This window comes from Seriola dumerili, unplaced genomic scaffold, assembly GCF_002260705.1.
Source record: "Seriola dumerili isolate Sdu_G_001 unplaced genomic scaffold, Sdu_1.0 BDQW01000478.1, whole genome shotgun sequence".
NCBI classification, from domain to species: domain Eukaryota; kingdom Metazoa; phylum Chordata; class Actinopteri; order Carangiformes; family Carangidae; genus Seriola; species Seriola dumerili.
Window position 1 is genome coordinate 2,937,009 of NW_019174733.1, and position 24,117 is coordinate 2,961,125.

The 24,117-nt window shown below is 40.0% G+C and overlaps 2 protein-coding genes across 4 annotated transcripts in view; one reads left to right on the plus strand and one right to left on the minus strand.

Moving 5' to 3' along the window:
- Window positions 1-1,447, plus strand: part of LOC111235166 (collagen alpha-1(XVII) chain-like) — a 39,202-nt gene extending 37,755 nt beyond the window's left edge. The window contains exons 57-60 of the mRNA XM_022763502.1: window positions 53-217; window positions 375-455; window positions 543-631; window positions 725-1,447. Of these exons, the coding sequence (XP_022619223.1) occupies window positions 53-217; window positions 375-455; window positions 543-631; window positions 725-784 (395 nt within the window). The 3' untranslated portion in view covers window positions 785-1,447. The remainder of the gene's footprint in view (window positions 1-52; window positions 218-374; window positions 456-542; window positions 632-724) is intronic.
- Window positions 1,448-1,798: 351 nt separating this feature from the next.
- On the minus strand, window positions 1,799-24,106 carry slk (STE20 like kinase). Of its 3 annotated transcripts, none has more exons than XM_022763716.1 (19): window positions 23,551-24,106; window positions 20,575-20,739; window positions 17,638-17,686; window positions 16,925-17,074; window positions 15,944-16,016; window positions 15,338-15,532; window positions 15,026-15,107; window positions 14,020-14,151; window positions 12,616-13,854; window positions 12,357-12,487; window positions 10,983-11,106; window positions 10,400-10,579; window positions 7,151-7,222; window positions 5,997-6,126; window positions 5,170-5,294; window positions 4,876-5,070; window positions 4,156-4,281; window positions 3,828-3,941; window positions 1,799-3,682 (listed from the first exon to the last, which is right to left on the minus strand). In XM_022763716.1, the coding sequence occupies exons 1-19, from the start codon at window positions 23,698-23,700 to the stop codon at window positions 3,536-3,538; spliced, it is 3,579 nt and encodes a 1,192-aa protein (XP_022619437.1). In that variant the 5' UTR covers window positions 23,701-24,106; the 3' UTR covers window positions 1,799-3,535. The 3 variants fall into 3 exon arrangements, with proteins under 3 accessions (XP_022619437.1, XP_022619436.1, XP_022619438.1); XM_022763715.1 differs by lacking the exon at window positions 7,151-7,222 and adding an exon at window positions 8,493-8,585; XM_022763717.1 differs by lacking the exon at window positions 7,151-7,222.
- Window positions 24,107-24,117: the final 11 nt, after the last annotated feature.

A 24,117-nucleotide genomic window follows, 5' to 3' on the forward strand; every position in this document is an offset into this window, starting at 1 on the left:
CATCTCTGGCCAACAATGACGAAAGTATTGTTTTCTAACAACCTTCCTGCAGATCAAGGCCTGCTGCAGGGCTACCTGGTTGAGGGTCCTTCGAGGACGAATGTAAGAGCGATTCAAGGACCCCCTGGTCCACCTGGTCCTCCCGGACCACCTGGTTACAGCCGTGTCATCGGGTCCTATGGCAATGTCACAGCTGACCTCATGGAATTCTTCAGAAGTGAGGATTATGACTTTCCACATACTGTATCAGGTTAAATATTACAGCAATGGAAAACGGTCCAGACTTATGTAAGTGTAGCTGGAAAATGTTGCTTCATCACGACTGAATCTGTGTTTTTGCTCTTGCTCTTGCTCTTGCTCTTGCTCTTGTGTAGCCCATGGCACCATCCCCGGCCCTCCAGGAAACCCTGGACCGAAGGGAGACAGAGGGTACCCAGGACCCAGAGGAGAAAAGGGTACATTTAAATAGTGCTGATTTTCCAGAGTAATGTTTTAGTGGCGTGACTGAGACAAGCATTCTGAGAGTTTTTGTGTGTTTACAGGTGATCTTGGACAACAGGGTTTACCAGGATTACCAGGGGCATACACTGTCCAGATTCCACACAGAGTGCAGAAGAGGGATACAGGTAAAATCATCAAAATGTTGTCAAACCACTTAAAAACTATCCAGTGTAACATACATGTAACTCATCACTACACTGTGTTTTTCATCCTCCACAGGTAAAAAAGTGGTTGGTCGTCGTCAGCTGCATCGCCGTCAGGCCAATGGTGGCTAAAGGGTTAACATACTACTGGATCATGTCAGATTTCATTTCCATTTTATTCATCTTTTTTTTTTAGGTCTTCAACTGTAGCAATGCAAGTAGTCAAAACAATGCTCCTTATTGTTGCCATTTGTAGAAATGTCAGAGAACAATTGAGAAAATAAAAGCAGCCAAAAAATGCATCAGTCTCTTTAAAACAGCTTCAGTAGAGGTATGGATTTAGCTGCTGGTCAGTGCTGTGGTGACACAGACTTCATTTTTTGACATGTGGGTGTACAATGTTTACTTTGTTTAGTTAGAAGCTTGTGTTCAAACATTTTTCTGGGGGCAGCTTTGTTTAAATGAATATCTATATTTTAGCGATAACTAGCATTTGCTGATAGTTTAATTGCACTTTGCATCTTTTTCCACTGCTTGTGTTACTTGAGCGTCTGGTGTACTTTTTATTCTATTCAATGTTTTTTGAGGATTATATTGTATTGAGGACTATATAAGTGTTGAATGTTGTATCAAGGTAAAAGACTAGAATATTTTCATTATTATCCGTCAAGTCAAGCCATTCTACAGCTTTTAAGACCCCTGGCAGTTATCCATTCACCCCATACAACTTTTTAAATTTATAAAGCAATGCATCATTATCGGAGGTTGTCCGGGTCAGAGTGAGGGCCATTTGTGCAGTACGGGTGGGGTGGGTGGGTTGGGCTGGGTTGACATACTTGAAAGGTTTGTTTATAAAAGAAATAAATGACATTGCTCACATGGTTGAAAGACAAGGACTGATAATCTCTTAGAAATGACTGATTGGGTTGTATATTTTTGTATAAGAGCGCACTGAAATTATATTTTCTTTTGTGTGTTGGAAAGATTAAATTATAAAATGTTCCCAGGTAATGTTTGACATCATTGAACTTACTGACATTTGATCATTATATTTGAAAGACACACAAATAAATCTATTTTTGGACTTGTGAGTTTTGATATCTGTATGACTAAACTGATCTAAAAAGGTATTTTAAGACAGTTAAAATGTCAAATAAACAGTCAATATTTTATTTACAACAAAAAATGTCCATTTGTAAAGACACTTTAAATACATTTGATCTGACATCAAAAATGCATATACTAAGAATATCCATTGTGGTAGAATGACACCGACACATTAAAATGCTGTAACTTAACAAAATAAAAAAATATTTGAAATCTATGGGGCGTATGGTGTAATTCACAAGACACAGTCTCCAATAACCCCAATAAAAATCCAGCATTCATGACAAAACACTAGTCAATACTAATGTCAGCATACAGAAATGAACATGCATTGATGAAATGCAGTGTCAAAATAAACTAATCAGGTATCTTTATCTTGAAATAGGTCTTTTTATGAACCATCAATACTCATAAAATACAGCGAAGGACGTCTCCACACACATTGAAATTCATACAGTTACAGATACAGCATTTCACCTTTCATACAACGCTGTAATGAATAAGAGGAAAAGCTCACCATAAAGAGCGATTACAGCATCAATATAATCAGGAATACGTGTTTAGAAAACTAGATGTGGTCATAAAATACAAGGGCATATTTGAAAAAAAAAAAAAAAAAGGTAAAATTATATTTTAAAAAAGCAGGCAAAAATGTTGAAAAAATTCAGTCAGTTTGGAGTTTGGATAGGCTTGGGTGACACAAGGGTGACTCGCTGTCAAGAATACATTGATAGTTTACAACTGCATATTTTTTTTTCTTTAGCTCATGTGGCAGAACAGTGCAAATCAACAGCTTTACATTCCTTTAGTAACCATTTGTGTTCATACCTCACAGCACTGCTCAATATAACCCCCAGAAGGTAAAGTGATTTCTTTAATATATATATATAAAAAAAGGATTTCATTGCTCTCCAGGAAGAAACAGGTCACCTATGTTTAACTAAAGAGGGAAATGTATGTTTGCGAGTACAGCACTGAAATGAAATGACATTCTAAAGAAATAGTTATATTTTTGTTCATTCATCTCTCTAGACTGTAAAATCCTCATGGTAAGCACCGGATTGGATTAAACTTCATATTTAGGTACAGACATGTAACGTTTCACTCATTTACAACACAAGTACATTCCTTTTCATTTTAACTCACAGCCTTATGATCCCAACATGACGCTATTTTTGGCTCTCATGGCAACAACAGACACTGCGCACGTAAGACTACACGACCATAACGAAGTCCACTGACTCATCAGTACAGCTCCCTTTGAAAACAAGATCTCAGAGTTGGCTTAATCACCAGCTCATATGAAATAACGAAAATAATCTCTCTACATTTTATGGTTACGGGTGGAAAAGATAACCAGTTATTGAAGTGCAACACATTCAGGGGGCACTGTATTTACTGCGAGCTGTAGAAAACACAGGGAAGTGCCTAAATGCAGGAAAAGGAATATATGAGGCACTGGAGATCATTCATACTGTAGCAGGCTGTGCTTACAATAATCTGATAAGCATGATTGGCCTTAGCTACCAACTGCAGACTTTTAAATTTTGAACATGCTCAAAAAAGTGCATATTATCCATTGGACAATTTCTCAACAAGCTGAGAAAAAATGATTAAGTGCGTGTGTAGGCACATCATGCTCACTTATGGTGGAATCAAAGCAGTGAAGACATATTCATGTTTATCAGTAACGGTCAGAGAAATGATATCGCTCCACCAGGAAGCGTCTGTGAGCGCAGCCGAGTTTGACGGGAGTCTGTTTTGCAGCATAGACACACGTGAGGCTATAAACCGGAGTTGTGCAGGTTTGGGATGGGGTAAAATTTGGATACTCGACTCTGGGTGGTGGGGTTAAGGCATTCAGATTCACCGCTCATCTTGAAGAAGACCTCCTGCTCCTGGAGCTTCCGTGTGAACTCCTCCTCTAACGCCTGCAGGGGGCAGCAGATACAAACGACTGAGTCAACCTCCTTGATGGTTACATGACAAAAATATCTGGGCGACAGATTGATACTGAACAGTGCAGAAACAGTTCGTAAGAGACATAAATTCCCAAATTAAGGATGTTAAATCTACCTTCTTCCTGGGTCTGAGCTTCTCTCTCCACTCCTTTATCTCTTGGCTGTGCTCCTCATCCAGCTCCTTCAGCTTTTGGGTCTCATGTTCAATCAGAAGGTGGCATTTCTCATTCTGAAAGAGGACATGGGTAAACACAGGATTAATGTCCTGGATTAATGAGTATACTGGAATATACTTATGTCTATTTATTTTAACCATTTTTTAAATCAGCATTGGATCATAAGATCAAAATTGTTTGCTCTTATTGTTTTTCTCATTATCCTTCTACAGTCACAGTCCACAACACATAAAATAATGTGTGGGTGTGTGTGTGTTGTAGCCTGACCTGTAGCTGCTGCAGCTCCCTGATGTTTGAGTCACACTGCAGCTGCAGATCTCTCATCTGGTTCTCATGTTTCTGGTGTTGATGGAGCCTCTCGTTCTTCTGCCTCTTTTCTTCCTGAGCAGCAAACTGGACCACACACGCATAATACACCAGACAACTGTTAATTGCATGTCCCTCAAACTCATAACACTTACCACAGAAAACTATTAAGTGACCTGTCTTTTTGGCAGAAAGGTTGTATTTTGAAAAGTGTTCTGCTCATACTATGAGCAGTGTAAGCACATACAGTGGAATGATAGACAGGCAATTATGCGGAAGGACAAGTGAGAGACTGTAGTGAAACACTGACTGTAAACACAAAAATCTTTTCAGTTTCTCAGTTTTGTATTTACACTTCAGAGTGTCAGGCAATGCCCTATTCTCATCAACTACTCCTTACTGCCTATCACGATTGTGTGCTGGTTTTATCTGAACAAAACTAAACTGAAACAACATTTTGAGGATGACGGGGCTGGGGAAACTTGTGAAATGGTGACTGGAAAGTTACCGGTATGACATCCAGAGTACTGTTTGTATAAGGCAGATCCTGGGTGTGACTGTATGCCAGAGTGACATAGTGTTGCTAAAAGTAGACCATGCATATTCAGTCACTACTCCTTCAATGTGCCAATTACAAATTGTAAAACAGCAGCAGCAGGAGTCCACACTCAGTGTCTGTACCTGTTTTATCCGTTCTCTCTCCTGCTCTGGGGTGACAGTGGCAGTGGCGGTGATGCGGAGGCTCTTCTTGAACATGGCCATGCGGGTCTTTGCCTCGCTGCGCTGGATCTTGGGCAGACGAACCCTCTCTTGAGTCTGTTTGTTCTTCATCTCCTCTATCAGCCGCTGGTTGTAGCGCTGCATCTGCTCCATCTCCTATAAAATACACACATGCATACAGTTTTGAGTTCAGCAGGGTCGTTTTAAACAACATGATACATTTCTCCGTGCAAATCTCTCTCTCCGGGCTCATACTTTCTCATGCCTCTTCAGCAGCTGGTGTCTTTGCAGGAAGTATTGATCTTTCAGCTGCTGCTTCAGCTGCTGGTGCTTCTCCTGCAGGTGGCGCTCCTCCAGCTCCCACATGGCTGCCTCTCGAGCTACAAAACACATATGTCGAGACCCACAAGAACATCACTCGAGGTTATATAAGTGTGAGTTATCAGACAAGTGCATGCATGTTAGCTGGTGACAACATAAAGAGACTGTCAGCAAGTTAGACAAGCTGTAACATGTCCTCTCAAACAGTGCGTCCTTATTCTCATCTGTTTGTCAAAGTCAGTATTTACACACTGTTGGCGAGAAAAGGTGTCACTGACTTACACCCCTTTACTAGTTGAGAGTGAATCAAAAGTTTTAAAAAAAGACAATTTTTTTTCTACCTTTCAGGCTGCAGTTGGTTTCATGGTTCTTTGTTATGAAAATAGACTTTGAGAGACTTGAAACTTACAAAAGATGCTTGAGATGAGTTGGCTGCTTGGGAGGTAAACCATCACACCAAGTTGACTTTTTTCTTGTCAAATTCAATGATAACAACTCAGTCTAAGCTTGGATTGGTAAGAAAAATCTGCTGATTTGGTTCATTCAGCTGAGGAAATCAGAACCACAAGCGTCACCATGTTTCTCACCAGCACATGAAAGCAGCCTCAATTCAACTCGAGTAAGTTTCAGTCTTCAATCTGACTTTCATATCATGCTAAAATTAATAGGTTGTAGTTTAGGCAATAAATTAAAAAAAAGAATGCTTTTCAAAAAATGGTAGAGTAGTAAAGTAGTAAAATAGTTCTTTCACCAGCTCCCACCTCTCATGAGCTGCTGCTTGTGGTTGAGGCAGTCTCTCTCAATAGTGGCGATCTCCAGTTTATGCTGCTGGATGATTTTCTTTAGAGCTCCGTCCAGGTCTTGCTGCTGCTTCTGTAGGAACTCCTGCTCCTGAGGAGCCAGAGAGAAGGAGAGCAGTGAGGAACAGCCAGGGGAAGTCGTGGGGATGACACAGAGGGACAGCCAAGAGAAGAGAGAGGAAGCAGAATAAAATGTCACAATGCCTAGTCAAGTCATCCACTTCAAGTTCAGCACAACACAGAGCACTAAGATGTTACATCATCAACTGGAATCAGTAAAGGAGACACTCAGAGATCATGGATGGCAACGATCCACAATGGAGGTGAAGAGAGAAAGAAAGAAAAGTTAACAGTTCAGTAGAGATCAGATTTACAGTTTTATGTAAGACAACATCTATAGTGACATTCACATAGTCCAGAGCCCAGTCTACATTACGCCTGACTCATTACATAACCACCAATTTTCTTTTCTATCTTTAACAATAGATTTCTAATACCTAGCTGGTGGCAAATTGTAGGTTATGTGCTGCTATTACTTACCTATGATTAGGCATAATTGATCATATAATCACACAGAATTCACTTTATCAGTAGTAAACTTAGGTACCATTATTATTATACTAGTGAATCCAAGATAAGCTGGTTAAAATGTGAGACCATAACCAAATCATGCACAATAACAGTGACTTTTACATCCATCCTGTGAGGTAGTAAGTCAGTATTTGGACCTTGGCTGACAAAAGACAAACATGGGTCCAGACAGAAGGGGATCAACAACTATACCATCTCTGGGACCGGCCACTGTACATGTTTACTCCCTTACATGTTTGATGCAAAATACAAATAAAACCATATATAATACACAGACTAGATGTAGAACATTTGTGGATTGGTGGAGGAAAAATACTGAGCAGAAGAAGAAAGAGAGGGAACCACTGCACAAACACAGTGATAACAACACTGATAAAAAAAAAAAAAACGCCCATGCTTACATGTGTCATTCTTAAAGTAAAACTGAACCATCAAAAACTACCCTGTCACTTAACTTTGCACACATCTAAGTATGGGCCAGAGATGGAGAGAAGCAGGGCGGGAGTGGGGTCGGGGGGACTTACATCCTGCATCTGAGCGTTGAAGAGTGCGCATGAGGACAACTGAAAAGACTGTATCATAACCTGGGCCACTGCCTGCGGAGGAGAGCACACAGCGCACTCGCCCTGATCAGGGACAGACAGCACACAGCAGGCTGAGGATCTCTCACTGTCACACACAAACAGCCAACACACACACTGATTCTTCCTAAGTTATGCAAGAGATGGCCCTTTCTACTTTGGGAATATCGGTGAGTTTAAGGCGCACAGCACAGTTCTGCATCAATGTTAGGAGGATGTCAGTTCATTAGTTATTAATACTCTTCTTAAAATTCCAGCATTTCAGTTTAATCCAGCTTGCAAAAGAGCAATTTTGTTATTTTCCATGCTACTGGCTCTTGGGGTGTTAATAATCTGAGAGTTACCTTTTAAAGAACAGAAGGTCTTTGTCCACATGACTTACATCTAATTCATGAAAGATGCACAGGAAAACAAAGTTTGGAAAAGGCTTTCAGGTCAGATGTCTACAGAGGAAACAAAAGCTGTGTCTGCAATTGCTCCCTCATTCATTAATCCACTGTTTCCTACATGATAAAACACTCTAGGGTTCTCTGTGGTTTGTGGCTAATTGAGAGCAGACACCTGTGAATCATCATCGTCAGCTGCATCACCACTGACAACTGTAACAGCAGCAAAGGGTTGCACTGTGGGATGCAATCCACTCCAACATCACCACTATGACCTACGACCGGAATGCTAAAAATGATAGAATTAACACCTCTATGACAGTATCAACAAAACAGTTGTGATGGATTGCTTTACAAATGCATTAGAGTGTTTATCATGATGTATTGCATCTTCTGGAAATTCAAATGAGAAACCACTTGCAAACAAAATAACCTGATAGGAGTGAATTAAATATACAACAGATCAAAGTACTTCATCAGATTGACGCTACAGTTCTGTGAGTCCAATATATCCATAAAGCAGTTCTGCTCATTGATTTATGTCTTTGTCCATAATGGCTTAATACCACCACATATATTAAAGGGAACGCTAACTCAGTGTAAATGGAATGGTAAAATCTTGGACGCCTGACATTTCTATAGTACTATGACTCATATGCATTGTCATGTTGCTCAACCATACCTAAAATTCACACACTCAAATAAAATGCCAAAAAGACATTACAATGCACCAGCTGGAAAATAAGGAGCAATTACAGACACACTGAGACTTTGTGTTTGTGTGCATATGAATACTTTAAATGAATAAATCAGGTTATATGGAGAGAGTAATAAAGAAAAAGAAAGAAAAGTGACCGCTTACTGTTTCACAGAGTAAGAGACAGAAGGTGATAGTTTACCTCTGCAGTCTTAAGGAGCGATAGGTCCTCCTTTAAGCGTTTCATGAGCTCTTTTCTCATGTGTTTGGGTGACTGTCCAACTTCCTGTTTGACCTACAGTGTATGTGCAGAAACTGGGAGATGTATATCTTGAAAATCTAACAAAGCTGGCCAACAAGAGTAGAAGACATGCAAGGCCCACTTTGAGAGGAGAGATACTGCATCCAGCCACCAACTGATCAGTCTGATTAGTCAGTCAGTCTTTGATTAGTGGTTTTTCAGAGCATGTCAGAAACTGTCAGTTTGAACTGCATGAGTCATGTCAAGACAAAGTCAAAAGAAAGATTTGACTGCTACATTGCAGAAGATGTTAGTCTCAAAAAAATCCCACTCCCCTTGTACTACTTTGTTTCCCACAGCCATGAGAATGATTATTTTGACTCTTGAAATTAAGAAGCCAGAGTAACTGAGTAGGAATCATCGCCATCATAAATACAACCTCGAATGTTTAACAGTCCTGAATTGCGGACTGCTCCCAGGCTCTCAATTTATAAATGAATGCAGTTAAGAATAAATATTAAACATAAAATGCTTCAAATCTCCCTGCTTATGCAAGACTAATGCTACAATTAGTCATTATTTTCATTAATTTAACTGTAAATAATTTTCTCAATTAATTCTTTGGTTAGAAAAAAAGTGACCAATGCCATCATATTTTCCTGAAGCTCAAGGTGGCATCTTCAAGTTGTGCGTTTTGTCCGATCAACAGTCCAAAACAGTCCTAAAGATAGTCAGTTTATCATCACATACGACAAAGAAACGCAGTAAATCCTTAAATTTGAGAAGATGGAACAATATGACATTTGACATTTTTGCTTGAAAAGTAACTTAAACAATGCACCGATTATCAAAATACGTGTTGATTAATTTGTTGATTAACTGTCGCAGCTCTAATAAAGACTATTCCATATCAGTTACTCTGATGCAAGGCTTTCATTATTTCCCCCAAAAGAGCCCAACACCACTTGGAAAAATCTTCAAAAATTGGCCGTCACATGACCAAAGCCACCTCACACACTCATACAAGAGACATGGTTAGTTAAATTACACAGTAACGACACATTTTGGATAAAGAGTACAACATTGCAAAAAACAAAAAGGTACAAATAACTACAAATTTTATCAGTAGGCTATATCTTATATTTTTGCTGCAACACAACAACAAAGCTGAGGGCTGAAGCAACCACTTTAAGACAACCTGTAATAAGATAATATTTTTCAGTGCACTGGAAATACTCTTAAGTGGCCCACAAAGCAAACTGCGAGCAGCTAGAGCACAACCACCACCAAGGCATCATAATGCACAATTGATGCCAAACAGCACTACTGCCATGAAAGAAGCTGAATACAGCGAAAAACACAAACTGCAAGCACACCCAAAACATCCAATAAAGCATTTAAGGCTGCCAAGCAGAGAAAGAGGCAGAAAAGACGACTAAAGACTTAGCATGTATGTATAACAAGCCCAGTACATCATGATGATAAGCTTAGCCTGAGTCTGAACCTTTATTAAATAGTTGACTAAAAATAACAAATAGACTCTGTAGCACAGTATTCCTACAGACGCAACCAGAAGCCTCGGGGCAGATGAATAATGGATACGACAACATGAAGCTTGAGGCATCTAGGAGAAAGATGGCACAGTCTGCCTGTTGCCATCATTTGCACACATATAGTACCAGGCAGAACAGCAAGGCATACCACTCCCATAGGATTAATATGACACAGCCAAAAAGCCACCAGCTAAATTGTTAAAAACATGCACTATTAAACAACTTGTATCTATGACATGCAATGGCTTCTCCAGTTAAGAGCTGATCGGCCCACTAAGGACACTTCCATGCAGAAACAGTCTTGCAGGACCATACCTCTTTCTTGCGGTTCTTCAGCATGTTTTGGAATTTAGAGAGCTCTTTGTCTTGATCCGATTTGATGCGTTTGGCTTCGTCTCTGAGCCGGCTGGTGTGATCCTGTTCCAGTCGCTCAATGGTCTGCTTCTGCTTCTTCTCAAGATTTTCCACTTCTTGGTCATATTGACGCTTCTTAGCCTGCACAGACAGAACCAACAGACAGTGGCATTAGCCTGACAAGATGACATCAAGTGTTTATTATATCACAAGATTCATACACCTCAACACCCAAAAGTTTGCTTCAGGACTTTATTGCTTAGGGAGGGGAAAATTAACTGTACATGCAGTCATTTTAACCTGGATACAAGACAGGGTCTGATAGACTCAAATTTCTAAGTTTCTAATATTGTGACCTTCACTGATTTAAGCACTGCGCTTCACAGTAGAAATACTAAATGAGTGTTATAGGCAGCCAAGTGTTTAACTTCATGCAAGTCCCTCTGTCAGGTTCAGATCAACTCTGAGATGAAGCAGCTCATTTCTTAGGAGATGCAAATTAAAAAAAATATCACACCACTGCATTATGAACAAACTGACTCACAGTAGTTTCCTGTTCAAAGCGCCGGTAGATCTGCTCTCTCTGCTGCTGCAGCTTGTTGCTCAGCTGCTGCTGGGCCCTCTGCTCCTCTTTCTGCAGGAGGCGCAACTCTCTCAACTCCTGCCGCCTGAGGAAACCCCACCAACAGTGCAATGCCACCATATTTACTCATTTCAAATTCAGTAATTTGTTATTGATGAGATAAGATTTTTTCCACTCCAAATTTTTATTTTTAATTTCTGAGATGATTTTATTATTGCAGTTTTTCCTCTAATATGCAACAAAAGATTCTTTACAACATTAATGTCCCATTCATATTGCACAAGAGACTATTCTTCTCTTGCTATGAGGATTCTGGTCTAGTCTGCTGTACATGCTAGTTCTGTACATTACTGATATTAAAGGTAGAGTAAGCGATTGTAACCTAATACACTTTTTGGGTGAAGAGCCATGTTAACATTGGTGAGGCCTTCAAGAGGTGGGGACTGTATGGTTGGACTGGGAAAGAAATTCACCCGTGGACTTATCTGCTGCAACTGGCCCACACCCCAATTGACAGTCACACATAGACGGCCGGGTCAGAGACTGACAGAACAGGTAAAAACTTTATGGATATTTTGATGGGACACCGGCCGACCAATGTCGCGGCCTACTTCCTTCGAACTATGGTGGATAGACGTCCAGGAGTTAAAACGTATGAAGACGTATGAAGACGTATGAAGACGTATGAAGACGTATGAAGACGGATGCAGACGTTGCTCCGTTTCTCCTTGACATTTGGGTAACATTAGCTTGGCTATGTTTCGGAAAGCCAATAGGTCAGTTGGTCTGTTTTGTCCCGTTGGCTAATGTTTGTGATAGCTAATCCCAACTAGTTAGTTAGCAAGCAGGTACTGTTGTCACATTTCTGTGTTCGGAATTGTTAAATTACTTGCACTTGGACAAGTGATAAGACACATCCACGAGTGGAGACCACCACTGTGTCATCACTTTGGCAATGCGCGTCCATGAATTTGAGAGGCGGAACTTCTGAAGGAGCTCTGAAGGGAGGGGTATTTGTTTTGTCATCAAGTTCAAACATCAACTGTCTTTCTCCAGCACTGCTTACTCTACCTTTAAGGTCATGAACCACACAGCAGATAGTCAGACAGCATTTGTGTAAACAGTCGGAACAGCATGTCTCATGTCTTTAAAAGGCAACATGGGAGATGACAGTAACATAATGCAGCATTCATCATGGGAGATAACCCATCTGGCATTTGTAAAAAGCTGTGGGAGTTGTGAAATGAACGAGAACTATTTAAGGCAGGCATGTTAAATAGGTCGTGTCCCATATTTAGACCAACAGTATGGCAAGCAGATCGGATACAGACATACCTCAGGAACCTCATCTCCTCGCTCTTGGTGTCGTTATCTGTCACTATCTTTGATGTCGTCACACTGACCTCCACACCATCCACCATGAACTTGCGTGTCTTCTTCAGAGTCTTCTTCTGACGTTTTGACTCCTACAAATCAAACAGGGATGTTGTAGGAGCAGAAATTATTCAAATTATAAAGGTTAAGATTAAGAATGACTAAGATAGTGTTGATAATTTAACAACTGAGGTTGTAAATGAGGCACAGATTATGTTACCTGCATAGAAATAGAGCCCCCTTCTTTGCTCTTGGACAGGAAGCTAGAAATGGACAGATTCAGGTCCAGGCTATTGCTATCAGCAGCAGAGCTGCTTCCAGAGTCAGAGTCCTTCTCCACATCTGGCTTGATCACAGCAGGGCTTCCTTGCTCCATCTTGGTTTCAGAATCTTCTTCACTCTGCGGGACAGAGACGGCATCTTGGGAAGTGCTCTCATCGGCATGGGTAGCTTTCTCTTCATCTTGCTTCACAGCGACATCTTTAGGCTCCACTTGTTCTGAATCCTCAGAGCTGACTTTGATTTCATCACTGACTCCATTAGTGGATTCAGTTGGTGCCTGTTTCTCCAATTCAGTCTCCTCTCTGGTCTGATTCTCTTGTTCAGGCTGCTCTGCCTCTTCTGGGGCCACATCCTCAGGCTTTTCCTCTATCTGACTTTCCATGGTCTCCTTCTCCAACAAGATGTTAGTGGAGGTGTCATCCACATTTGAATTTGTGTCTGCCTCTCCATTCATGTTTGTGTCCTTTACATTTGATTCCAAATTCTCTGTGTTTACATTTACATCTGTGCCATTAGCTGTGTCTTCTATTCTGTCTTCTGTCACTTTGTGTTGAGTCATCTCCTCACCTGGTTCTTTGCTTTCTTCTTCTGCTTGTGCTACCTCTCCTGATATAGATTCTGCTTCCTCTGGTGTATCTTCAGGTTGCTCTTGTGATTCCCTGGATTCTTTACCTACTTCTTTTTCTTCCTCTTCTTTCACATCCTCCAGCTTTCTTTCTTCTTCTGTTACTTGAGTATGTTCATTCTCCATTTTCTGTTCTTGTGTCTGCTTCTGGTCCTCCTCTGTTTCATGACCATCTGTGTCAAGTTGGGCATCTACGGGTTCTTCTGGCTGTGATACTACAGGCTCAGCAGGAATTTCTTCATCTTGACCATCTTCTGGTTTAGCCTCTGTAGGATCTTGTGAGACAAAGTCCTTGGTGGGCTCTATTATCCCAGCGGCCAGGTCTTCATTACTGGCATCAGACACCTCATTGAGTTTCTCCTCCTCAGTTTTGTCTACCTCACTTGTTCCAAGTCCTTCATCAGAGAGCTTATCACTGGTCCTGTCCTCAGCAGGCTCTGCCTCCACCTTTTCTGTAACAGATTCCAGCGTGGACGGAGTTGGTGGGATTTTGTCATCCTCTGAGCTGGCCACACTGGCATCTGATGGTGCTCGCTTGTGGCCAGGAACAGCCTGAGTCAACAGTAAGAAAAATATGACTAAGTCATAGAAAAGGTCAAAGCACAGTCTTTCAAAAAGATATTAACAATGACTGTTAGAGCTCATACATAATTTGAAAAATATATTTGGTTGGGTACTATTATGCTTTTTACTGTGTGTATGCAATAAAGTACATACCAGAGGCGTATCAGGCTCTTCCTCCTCCTCCTCCTCTTTGCTATCCTCGATCTCCTCTGTGACTTCAGCTTTGGCCTCGGCTATGAGCTCTCTGAGAGGTTTGCTATCAGTTACACTGGTTACAAAGGGATGCTAAATAGACAGACAGGGACATAAGACATCAACATGCATTAGAAATTTTTGTCCTTCATAAACTGTCAGAGTGAATTAAATATAAGCACAAACAGCAAAACAGAAAATTACACCTTTAAAACATAAGTCACTAATAGGCGGACTGTGGTCAAGATCCGGACCCAGACACTGTCCTATCCAGACACGGAACTATGATCTATAAATTATTGGGAATTATTAAATTTTGACAGTGTTTCTATTTTAGCTGGTGCAGCTTTTCTAGCCATTACAGCACTGGTCACGTGATGCTACTCTGTCAATCATTGCAACTGCAGTCAGTGAGTGAGATACACAGCCAGTAGAGATGAGACAATAGCAAACATCAGAGAAATAAGGGAGGAAAGTGGGACATAAGAAAGAGAAAAGGCGCTATTAAAGCTGTTCAACTGTAAAGATGTGTTGCAACTGTTTACTATAAAAATGGTTGAGGCTTTTAAAATGTGAAATGGAGTTAACAAAGACAGGAAAATTGGAAAGTCAAGCTCAACCTTTCATTTAACTTCTTTTAATTAACCATCTTATTTTAAGATACACATTTTTCAAAAGCTCTCTGTTATGTACTTATTAAAGTTCTTATTTTACTTGAAATGAGAAAAGAACATAAAATTATTAATAGAGAAGCTATTTATAATCCCTCCAGTTGAACCACCTCCCCTGACCAATGTTCCAGACTGTTGCTTGAAAATCCTGCCCAACTGGACCTCTGCTTTAAAATATGACACATTCAGATTCTTTGCATAAGTGTGTATGCATTCTTTAGGTTATATTCTAGGCTGTGTAGGTGGTTGGGTACTGAGAGATAACATTAGGGTGTGAATGAAACAAGGCAGCTCACCTGTAGAAGCTGTACTGTGCCCCACCTATTGTCCACATTCTTATCAAGTGCTTTCCGCAGAAAGTCATTGAATTCTGATGACCTTTCAAGAATAAATAACAAGGAATCAGTTTGTTGGCCACATAACAGAGTAAGTGTCCCTGGGCCCAGCTTTATGGAGCCAAATTAATACCATTCTTCCCCCTGTGGCCATTCAGTTAAGCATTAACAATTTACCATGCGTTCACACATTAAACAGTCAACATATCCTAATCTCCAATCCGGAAACATTCCAGTGCCACCTCTCTAGTTATAACCAGCGCACCATCTCACCAGCGAGAGGGATTCATGAGTGTGGGCGGCTCGGACTTGGCTATTTTCAGCAGCACTCTCATGGGATTCATCTCGTGATTGGGTGGCTCAATTTGCGCCAGCTCTATCAGGGTTACCCCGAGGGACCAGATATCTGCCTTGTAGTCGTATGGACGGTCCTTGGACGTTTCGCACATTACCACCTCTGGGGCCATCCTGCAAAATCAGAATTCAGCATTACGCATTAGGCAAATTTTGGGCTGCAAGTGAATGTATGCTTTCACACATGTTGTTTGATATCTTTCTGATTTCTAAAGGTAAATTCTCTTTCTATTTAAATATATAGCTCAATCTCAATATATATTTCAAAAATAAAAACAGTATGTATGTGCATTTTGGTCTGGAATTTGAAAAATAGGAAACCTTCTCAATATTTAAAGCTGAGTGTCTTCCAACACTCAAGTGCATCTAAATTGCTCAATGACACTTTTTCTGTTATCCCACATTCCATGACAGCTTCTGTGATACTGCACAAAAAATGTATCACCCCAAACTGTGGGAGACAATACGACAATTATCTAATGGACAGGGATGAATGCCCTCTTCTATCCAGGCCGAATGACTCACCAATACGGAGTGCCGATGAAAGAATCTCTTCTCTGTAACGTCTTAGTATTTTTAGCAGACACCCCAAAGTCGGCTGAAAGTAGAAATGAATAATGATTCTTTTCATGAGAGAATCAAATTAAATTGTACAATGACACTGTGAATTCATTTCAATATATTTTTAGCACATTTCTACTAGAGCATAATAGTTACAGCAGAATTCTTTCTTAACTAACCTGTTTTCAGCTTTCAAATGTGAACCCCATAAATGGGCAGAAAAGCCTCTATCTCCTTTTCATAATGCTCTTAGAGTCCATCATCACTGCTAGCACTTCTGGTACCTGTGCAACTATTTCAGCATTTTTTTCGCATCACTTACAGTGTGTACATATTAGAGGGAAAGAGAGCTCTATCATTAAGTCCCTGGTGCCTGCTTGATAATTATTGTTTGCCAGGCTCCGACATGACCCTCTGCCTACAGAACATGAATCATCAGGGAGCTAGCAGCTATGGATGCTACAGCAGCAACATGAATACTTTTACTTCTTGAATATTATGTAACCAATTCAGTGTATCACCACATCCAGTACATAAGTGGTGTATAAAAAATACAGTTCGCTCCTTTGGGGCAGAAAGTACATCACTTTATTTTGTCACATTTTAAATTGTGCACTTGTCACCATTATCCCTAAAATCACTTTGCTCAGCTGGCTGCCGCAGCACTGATGGCAAAGGGATCCACAACTGACTTCAGTAATTAGCTTTTTAAGCCTATTAGTGTTGGCCCTGCAGGACTATTCTCAGTGGTCACCAAGGACATACAGTAGATCTGAGAGAGAAATCACGACTGAATCATCTAGTGTTCTGTGTAGTATTCTTAAGTAAGTACCTTTACGTGTGCTTAGCTGGAACGTAAGTGATCTTTCCTTGCAAAATAATCTTTCACTTTTAATGAAATATTACGATGGCAAACACAGCAGCAAAAGATGAGAGATTTTTTACCCAGTTTCACGTCTCCATCCAAGGAGAGGAGAATGTTCCCGGCTTTCAAGTCTCTGTGGATGACCTTGTTCTCATGGAGGTAAGACAAGGCCTCCAAGGTCTGCCTACACACCACACGGATCTGGGGCTCGGTCAGGGGTCTCTCTAGTTCTGTGGATAAACATACACATGGATAATTCATAAGTCACATTTCTTCCAGATCAATCATATGTTGTTATTGTAGTTTTTGTGATGCACTTTTACAAACACAGACTGGGTTATTTGAATATGTTAACAACAAGTGTGATGGCTGGGTGGTACCAAAAGAACCCTTACACCAGACAGCATATATGACTGGACAAATCTGGGGGAAAAATGTGTTTTAGGTGAGTCAGACCACAGACCAGAATGCATCTACATCCAACAGTGGAGTGGATTAATCAGTAACCTCTTTATCATGGTAATTCACAGGTAAGAAAAAGTTGTGAGGTGTTTCGTCAGGCTTCAAAATAAGAGAGAAACTGCAGGCATTAGAAGTGGACTAACCACTCCTTGGAATCTGAGCTACAATAATTACACAGTTGGAATGGTGTCTCCAACTGGGGAAAAGGAAAAAAATCCCACAGAGGCTTCTGGGTGGAATAAAAAGAGTTGGCATTCAAGGATGGAGCAAAGAGAAAGGTCCAGAACTTTATAGTGTTTTTTCTGTTTCCTTCAATGAATGAGGGACTTACCCAGCATGATGGCATCCACTGCACCGCCCGCACAGAACTCAATCAGAATCTGCAATGGTCAGACAAAACAAAGTGGAACAATAAGTAATATGTATTGTAATACAATGAAGCCCCAATTATACTACTGCCATAGAACATCATTTGCTTAAAGGAGGAACTGGAACTCCACAATAGGTGAACAACATGACCTTTATAGGACAGACATCAGCATCCATGTTCTATGTTATTGATTACACTGTGGAGCCACTCCAAGAAGCCAATCAATCAGACACTAAACATCCATACTGACCACCCTCACATCTTCTCTTTTCCATTTCAGGACAATCTTAATGTTTGTTGGATCAAAACATTAGTAGAGGTTCTAATTGCAAGCAGGAGACTGGGAGCCTCTCATTATGGTTTCTTATAAATTCATATTCTTTAGTGGAAATGCTTCGTCTGTATGTCTACATATGACTCACATCCAGGATATTTCATCATACATTCTGATGAAAAAACATTTCCTCATTTTGGTAGCCACTACAGAATATTTAGGACATAATGCCTTAAGCCAACACTATCCTTCAAGTCAAAATGCCATATTCAGTACAGACAATTTCATTCTTGGAGTACAGATAGTTTAATACCTGCCACAAACAATTGTTCTATCCACTCATACTGTATCTAAAACACATTATTTGTATTAAAGGAACTTCTGAGAAGGAATATTCTGAGGAAGTAAGCCAGTGATATCCTTAAACATTTGTCAAACGCAGAGAAAAACATGTAAAATGCCACTTAAAACTTAAAGTTTACACTTGAGCATATGATACAATACACAGCAGAGGTGCTTTCAACACAAAACAGATGACATGTTTTATCCAGGTGGTCTAATGTATAATAATACAAAGACATATTTGAGTTTATATGAAGCCACAGTGCATTAGATGAACATAAAACTGTTCCCTAATATTGCTATTGAGATGTAAAACTGCCCAACTCCTGACCTCAGTTGTAATAGCTGATGTAATGTACCCAACCATTATATTGGCTTTGCCAGCATGTTACTTGGCAGCTCATGGTATCAGATGATAGAAAAAATCAATCAAAGCTACAACTGAGCACCCTCCATTCAGGGAATCAAACAATGAGAAGAAACTATGTGGTTGTTCCGGTTCTGCATAACAACTTTATTGTATTGTGACAATCCCTCTGTCACATTTGTTTGTTTTAACCCTCTTAAACCCGTGGGAGCATATGCTTCCAAATTTCACGTTGTCTGTAGAGCATCATTGCTCGGTGACCGTTTGCTCTAGGGACGTGCCGTTTTTTTCTCCTTAAACTAGACGATCTATATATATTTGAAATAGTTTTACTGTTTTTCTGGCACATTGCTGCTTTCTGTTTATTGATCGATTCTTATTTGCGTTCTTTGACGTGACGTTTAGCGTCACTTGACTGAATCAGACATTCCTATTGGCTCCAATGGTTGAGGTCACAGCCAGTCAGAGTGTTTGATTCAGAGGCTTGGCTTGCCTTAGCTTTATACCCAGAATGTATGGGAGCAGTGCATTTTTTACTCAGTGAGGAGAAGTTGTTTACAGTTTATTGACGTGACAGAATAATGACAGAAAGATGTGACAATCACATTTAGTGCAGCAGAAGATTTGGAGCTGATTTTTCAAGGAGCAGACAAATCGCCCATAAATACCGCTCCGGAGAATGAGTGAATTAAATTTTTCCTCTTTATTATGGTTTACAGTGTTTTTATTTATAAAACAAGGAAAAATTCCATATTGTTTTTTTTTTTTTTTTTTTTATACTGTACTGAAGTCTTTATTAAGTGACATCTATTATAAGCTGAGGTTATGCTGATTCTAAATATGTGTGGCACTTGGTGAAACTGTTGAAAATGACAAAGGTATTAAAGAACAAAAATATTGAAATATAAATGACATGAAAAATGAATGTTTTAAATTTTATTTTGGGTAATATTTACTAATCGAGTAATTCAAAATTAATAGTTAGATTAATCGAAAAATTATCGATAGATTAATCCATAAACAAATAATTGTTAGGTGCAACCCTAAATAAATCCATGTTTTTTTAGCAAAATATTTTCCTTGATTAATCTTTAGTAGGAAAAAGTAACACATGCAAAGCAGAGGCAGTTACACATTCATCATGCTGCTTAAACATGGGAGCCGGAGGGACGACCTGCATGCAGCTCTGAATTATTCACAGGCACTTTCTCCAGCCACCAAAACCACTCCATTATCTTCACATAGATGTGGCCAGTCCACAAGGGATGTCATATGACACCAACTGCCAGGACCTAATTGCTCTGAGGCCTCTTACTGCACACAGACTGAGATCTACTGACCATGTATGAAAACGGCACTGTGACTTAGCTCTCTGCTCACGCTAAAATAGCTTGATAAGAAGAACCAGGACTCTTTTCAAAATGGGTTCAGAGAATTTTACTCTTTTGCTACAATAAAGAAACTATAGTCACTGCTGACAATTTGTGAAAGGGCGAGAATAAGGAAAAAACCTACATCGTAGAAACATATTGCTCCACTTATAAACATAATCCATTTCTTAAAAGGAGATGATGATACTATGCATTTTTGCTTGAATAGGACCTGTGAAATCTTGGAGGTCAGGCCATCCTGTGGTAGAGCATGCATTCTAAGCCTCATACAAGCCTCTAACCGTGTCACATGCTCCGTTTTAAACTCTTCAATTGAAGGCGACAGGAAAGAATGCAGTGCTATTATGCTTTAATCGAATGATATAACAGCTCTTTGAGAAACGGCATAACAAATAATGGCTTGTGATGAATTTATGTGTCCTCATGTGTGACTAGTTCACTGCCTCTGTGTCTCCTTGGCTTCAAATCAACAGCAACACACACACAAAAAAATACTTTCCTCAGTCAGGCACTTGCTTACTTACCCAAAGTTTGCCTTCAAAATAAAAGGCATCCAACAGTTTGACGATGTGATGGTGGTTGCAAGAGGCCAGAATGTCAATCTCTACCATGTAATCCTCCAATTCATCCTCTGTCTTCGTGTCAATAACCTTGGCAGCAGCAAGGGTCCCATTCTGCTTGTTCTGAGCCTGAAGGCAACATTGACAATGACAAAAATAGGAAATTATAGAGTATTGTATATTCTTACAACACCAAATGTATGAATTATTAAGGAAACATAACAAAGCTGGAGACTGTATCAAATGTATCTGTGTTGGTCGATATATTTAAGGTATTGCTGGCACTGTAGCGTAGCTGCTGTGGAAGAAAATCCATCAACATTAACAACTTAATTTAAGACAAAAGCTATTTTGGAGCTAGAGCAACAAACAGAGGAACACTTTATGGCTTGTGTAACTGAAGGCAGTCTCTTGGAGACTCTATGATAACATGTTGTTATACACTGAAGAGGAAAATTACTGTAGGAAAAAAACACAGCACCCATCTAAAGTCAAAATATTTACAATACACCCCATCATCTTCTAACCTACTCTTACAAAAACTCAGCTTGTGAAACTTGCTTACTTCCTCCTCTCCCTTTCCTGCCCTCTCTTCCTTTCACTTTGAAACACCTGCTGTAAGATGAAATGTGAAGTCACAGTGGCGGTTTTTAAAGATTACACCAAATAAATCTAGGATTTAATATGTTTCTGATTAGGGAAATAGCTCATGTATTTGTGTATATTGGTAACACATGCCTCAAAATCTTCACTCCCGATTACGCTGCACTCAAAAGACTAATACAAAATTTACCACACCCACACCCCATCAAACAAGTAGCTGAGAAGTTATTTTAAGGCCAGCTTTGGACTTAATGTTTATGGATACAAACACAATCTCAGGGAGTTAAGGAAAAAGAAATGGGAGGGAGTTGTTAGGAGCAACTGCTGCAGAGTGTGTCAGATCCTATATTTACACAGTTCTGACCTGACACACTCCCTGTCTCTTTTCCTTTGTACTGGCCAACGCCTGTCTAGCACAGGCTATCACTAATACATATGCAGATTCAGTATTAGCTTCATGATGGAGAGCCCAGCCGTTATTTGTCCATCATTGAGTTATTCAAGTTGTCTCTGGCCTTTGGTCATTATGTACATGACATTTTATGCTTTTCTAAATGAGAGAGTTTGTGGGTGTCATAATAATATTTAAATTAGATGCATAACAATTTTTTCTTTATAAAAAACCAATGAAATCCTACATCTTGTTAAACTAAACTAGACTAGAAACAATGATAAATCTCACCACCACTTCTCTTAAATTATAAGGTAGGTACAGCAGTAAAACTATGTGAACTAACATATGACAAACAAATGACACACCTCTTTGCTAACCAAAAGGTGTACTATAACCTGCGATGGTTGTGCGTGTGAGGTCTGGACTCTTCACTGTTCACTCTCTTAGACAACTGATTCACACTTTTTTGGCATCTTTGTCGCCACGCCCCAAATGAGGCAAACATCAAAAGCCTGTGAAATAACTGATGAAATGCGTAGTCCGTGTTGATAGTTATATGATCTGATGAGGGCAACTCCTCTCCATCCCTATGTTTGTGGGACCAAGGGGTCAGTACTTTGGAAGGTGTATAATTATCTACACCTTTAGCCTGAGAAGGAGTGAAAGTTCCCTGGCTTCCACCACAGATAGTTAATCAGCTAATAAAACTTAACTGTAAACTGGCAAATGACGATTTCTCATTCATTAACTGCCATTAACTGACCACAAGAGATTCATGAAGGGACCCGTAAGTCTCACACACACACACACACACACACACACACACACACACACACACACACACACACACACACACACACACACACAGATGTTCACCAGGGCTCAGTGAAATCAAGCAGCCTTGAACTGATGAAGAGATGAAGTTTCCTGTGAAACTAATTTCCACTAAACTACTAGAATACCAGCATTTCTCATCTGATAATTATTTGTTAAATTTGTATTATACACCTCAATCCTTTTTAGAAGGTTGATCAATGAACTTGCCTTAAAATTATTTTTAAAAAGAAAAGAAACTCAGAGACAAATATAGGTATATAAACAGAGCTAAATGTTTATGATTTTGCTAACCATGTCACAATGTACTCTCACTCCAAAACAAACTCACACAAAGATAGCCTTGAGAGTAACATTAGTTTGCAGAGATTAGAGGTGGTGGACACATAATCATAAATACGTTGCAATATAATGCAATCCTATACTACAAACTACAGCCTCAGAGGGAGGAAATAACCCCTTATACTGTACCAGTGTTGTGGGTATTGTGTCCACCTAATTTTTAATGTACAGTATGCGTTAGTGAAACAAATAAACTATCAAGCTTCATCAAGACAGACTATTAACAACTACACTAAACATAAAAAATAAAAAATACACAAAATCCACATCCACACCTGTGCACCTGCCATAATTATTCTGTTGAAGTGAAGCCACCTTCAACAGTTTGACTATGGCCAAGTGCAACTCAATGACATAGCAAAGTCATAATTATAACCTGACATTGTAACAAGGCCCACCTTAAACCTCCGAAAGGGGAAATGTCCCTGACAGAGTTGCGTGGTGAGTTCAAGCTGTTACTAAACACAGCTCTAGCTCACGTTTGTTTGTATTCCATCAACAGGAAGATTTAGCTAAGTAGGCGGGTGAGGTTAGTTAAGGTGCAGTATACAGTATGCGTGAACTGTCACAGCATGGATCTGAAACGACAATTTACATTACTGAGAGTCTGGTGGCCTAGAGGATGTGGCCTGAAGGAGGATTGGTGCTGTCACTGCTGTCATTTTAACGTTATATCTTATCACCTACATGCAACAACATGAAACACAATGGAAGCGAGTGTCTTAAGAAATGGGTTAGAAAACCCCAATGCGGATGTAATACATTACCTTATACACTTTCCCAAACGCTCCATCTCCCAGTTCCCCAATAATATCCCAAATTTCCTCTGGGTTAACGTCTCTGTGTACATGTTCATACTGCTTTTTCTTCTTATCGGGCCCTAACTTGAATATCTTCCGAAAATTGAAGAAAGACATCTTTCTCGGATTGTGAACTACAGCGCTGAGGACGCAGTCTCTTCGTTTATTTCCGCCACGAATTTATAGCGGTTCCTCCCGAAGCGGAGCGCAGATGTCTATCGAAATAATAGCATTCACGCGTTAAATGAAGGCAGACAAGCTGGTGTTGTAGCCATTCAGCTATGGTAATGTCAATTATAACTCCCCACGACGGCAGTTATTCAGTCACATCATAGCTAGCGGTGTTCACAGGACGCTGGTCGAGGAGGTGGGGAATATAGAAAAGAGTTCGCTGGTGTTTCCGTTTCAAACGACTGGTATGAAATGAAAGCAAATACCAACCATATCACCACACAGATTACGACATGTTCGTCATTTAACGTTACCGAGGAAAAATGGACAGTCAAAACACCTCATGCTTCGGTTGGCTGACCA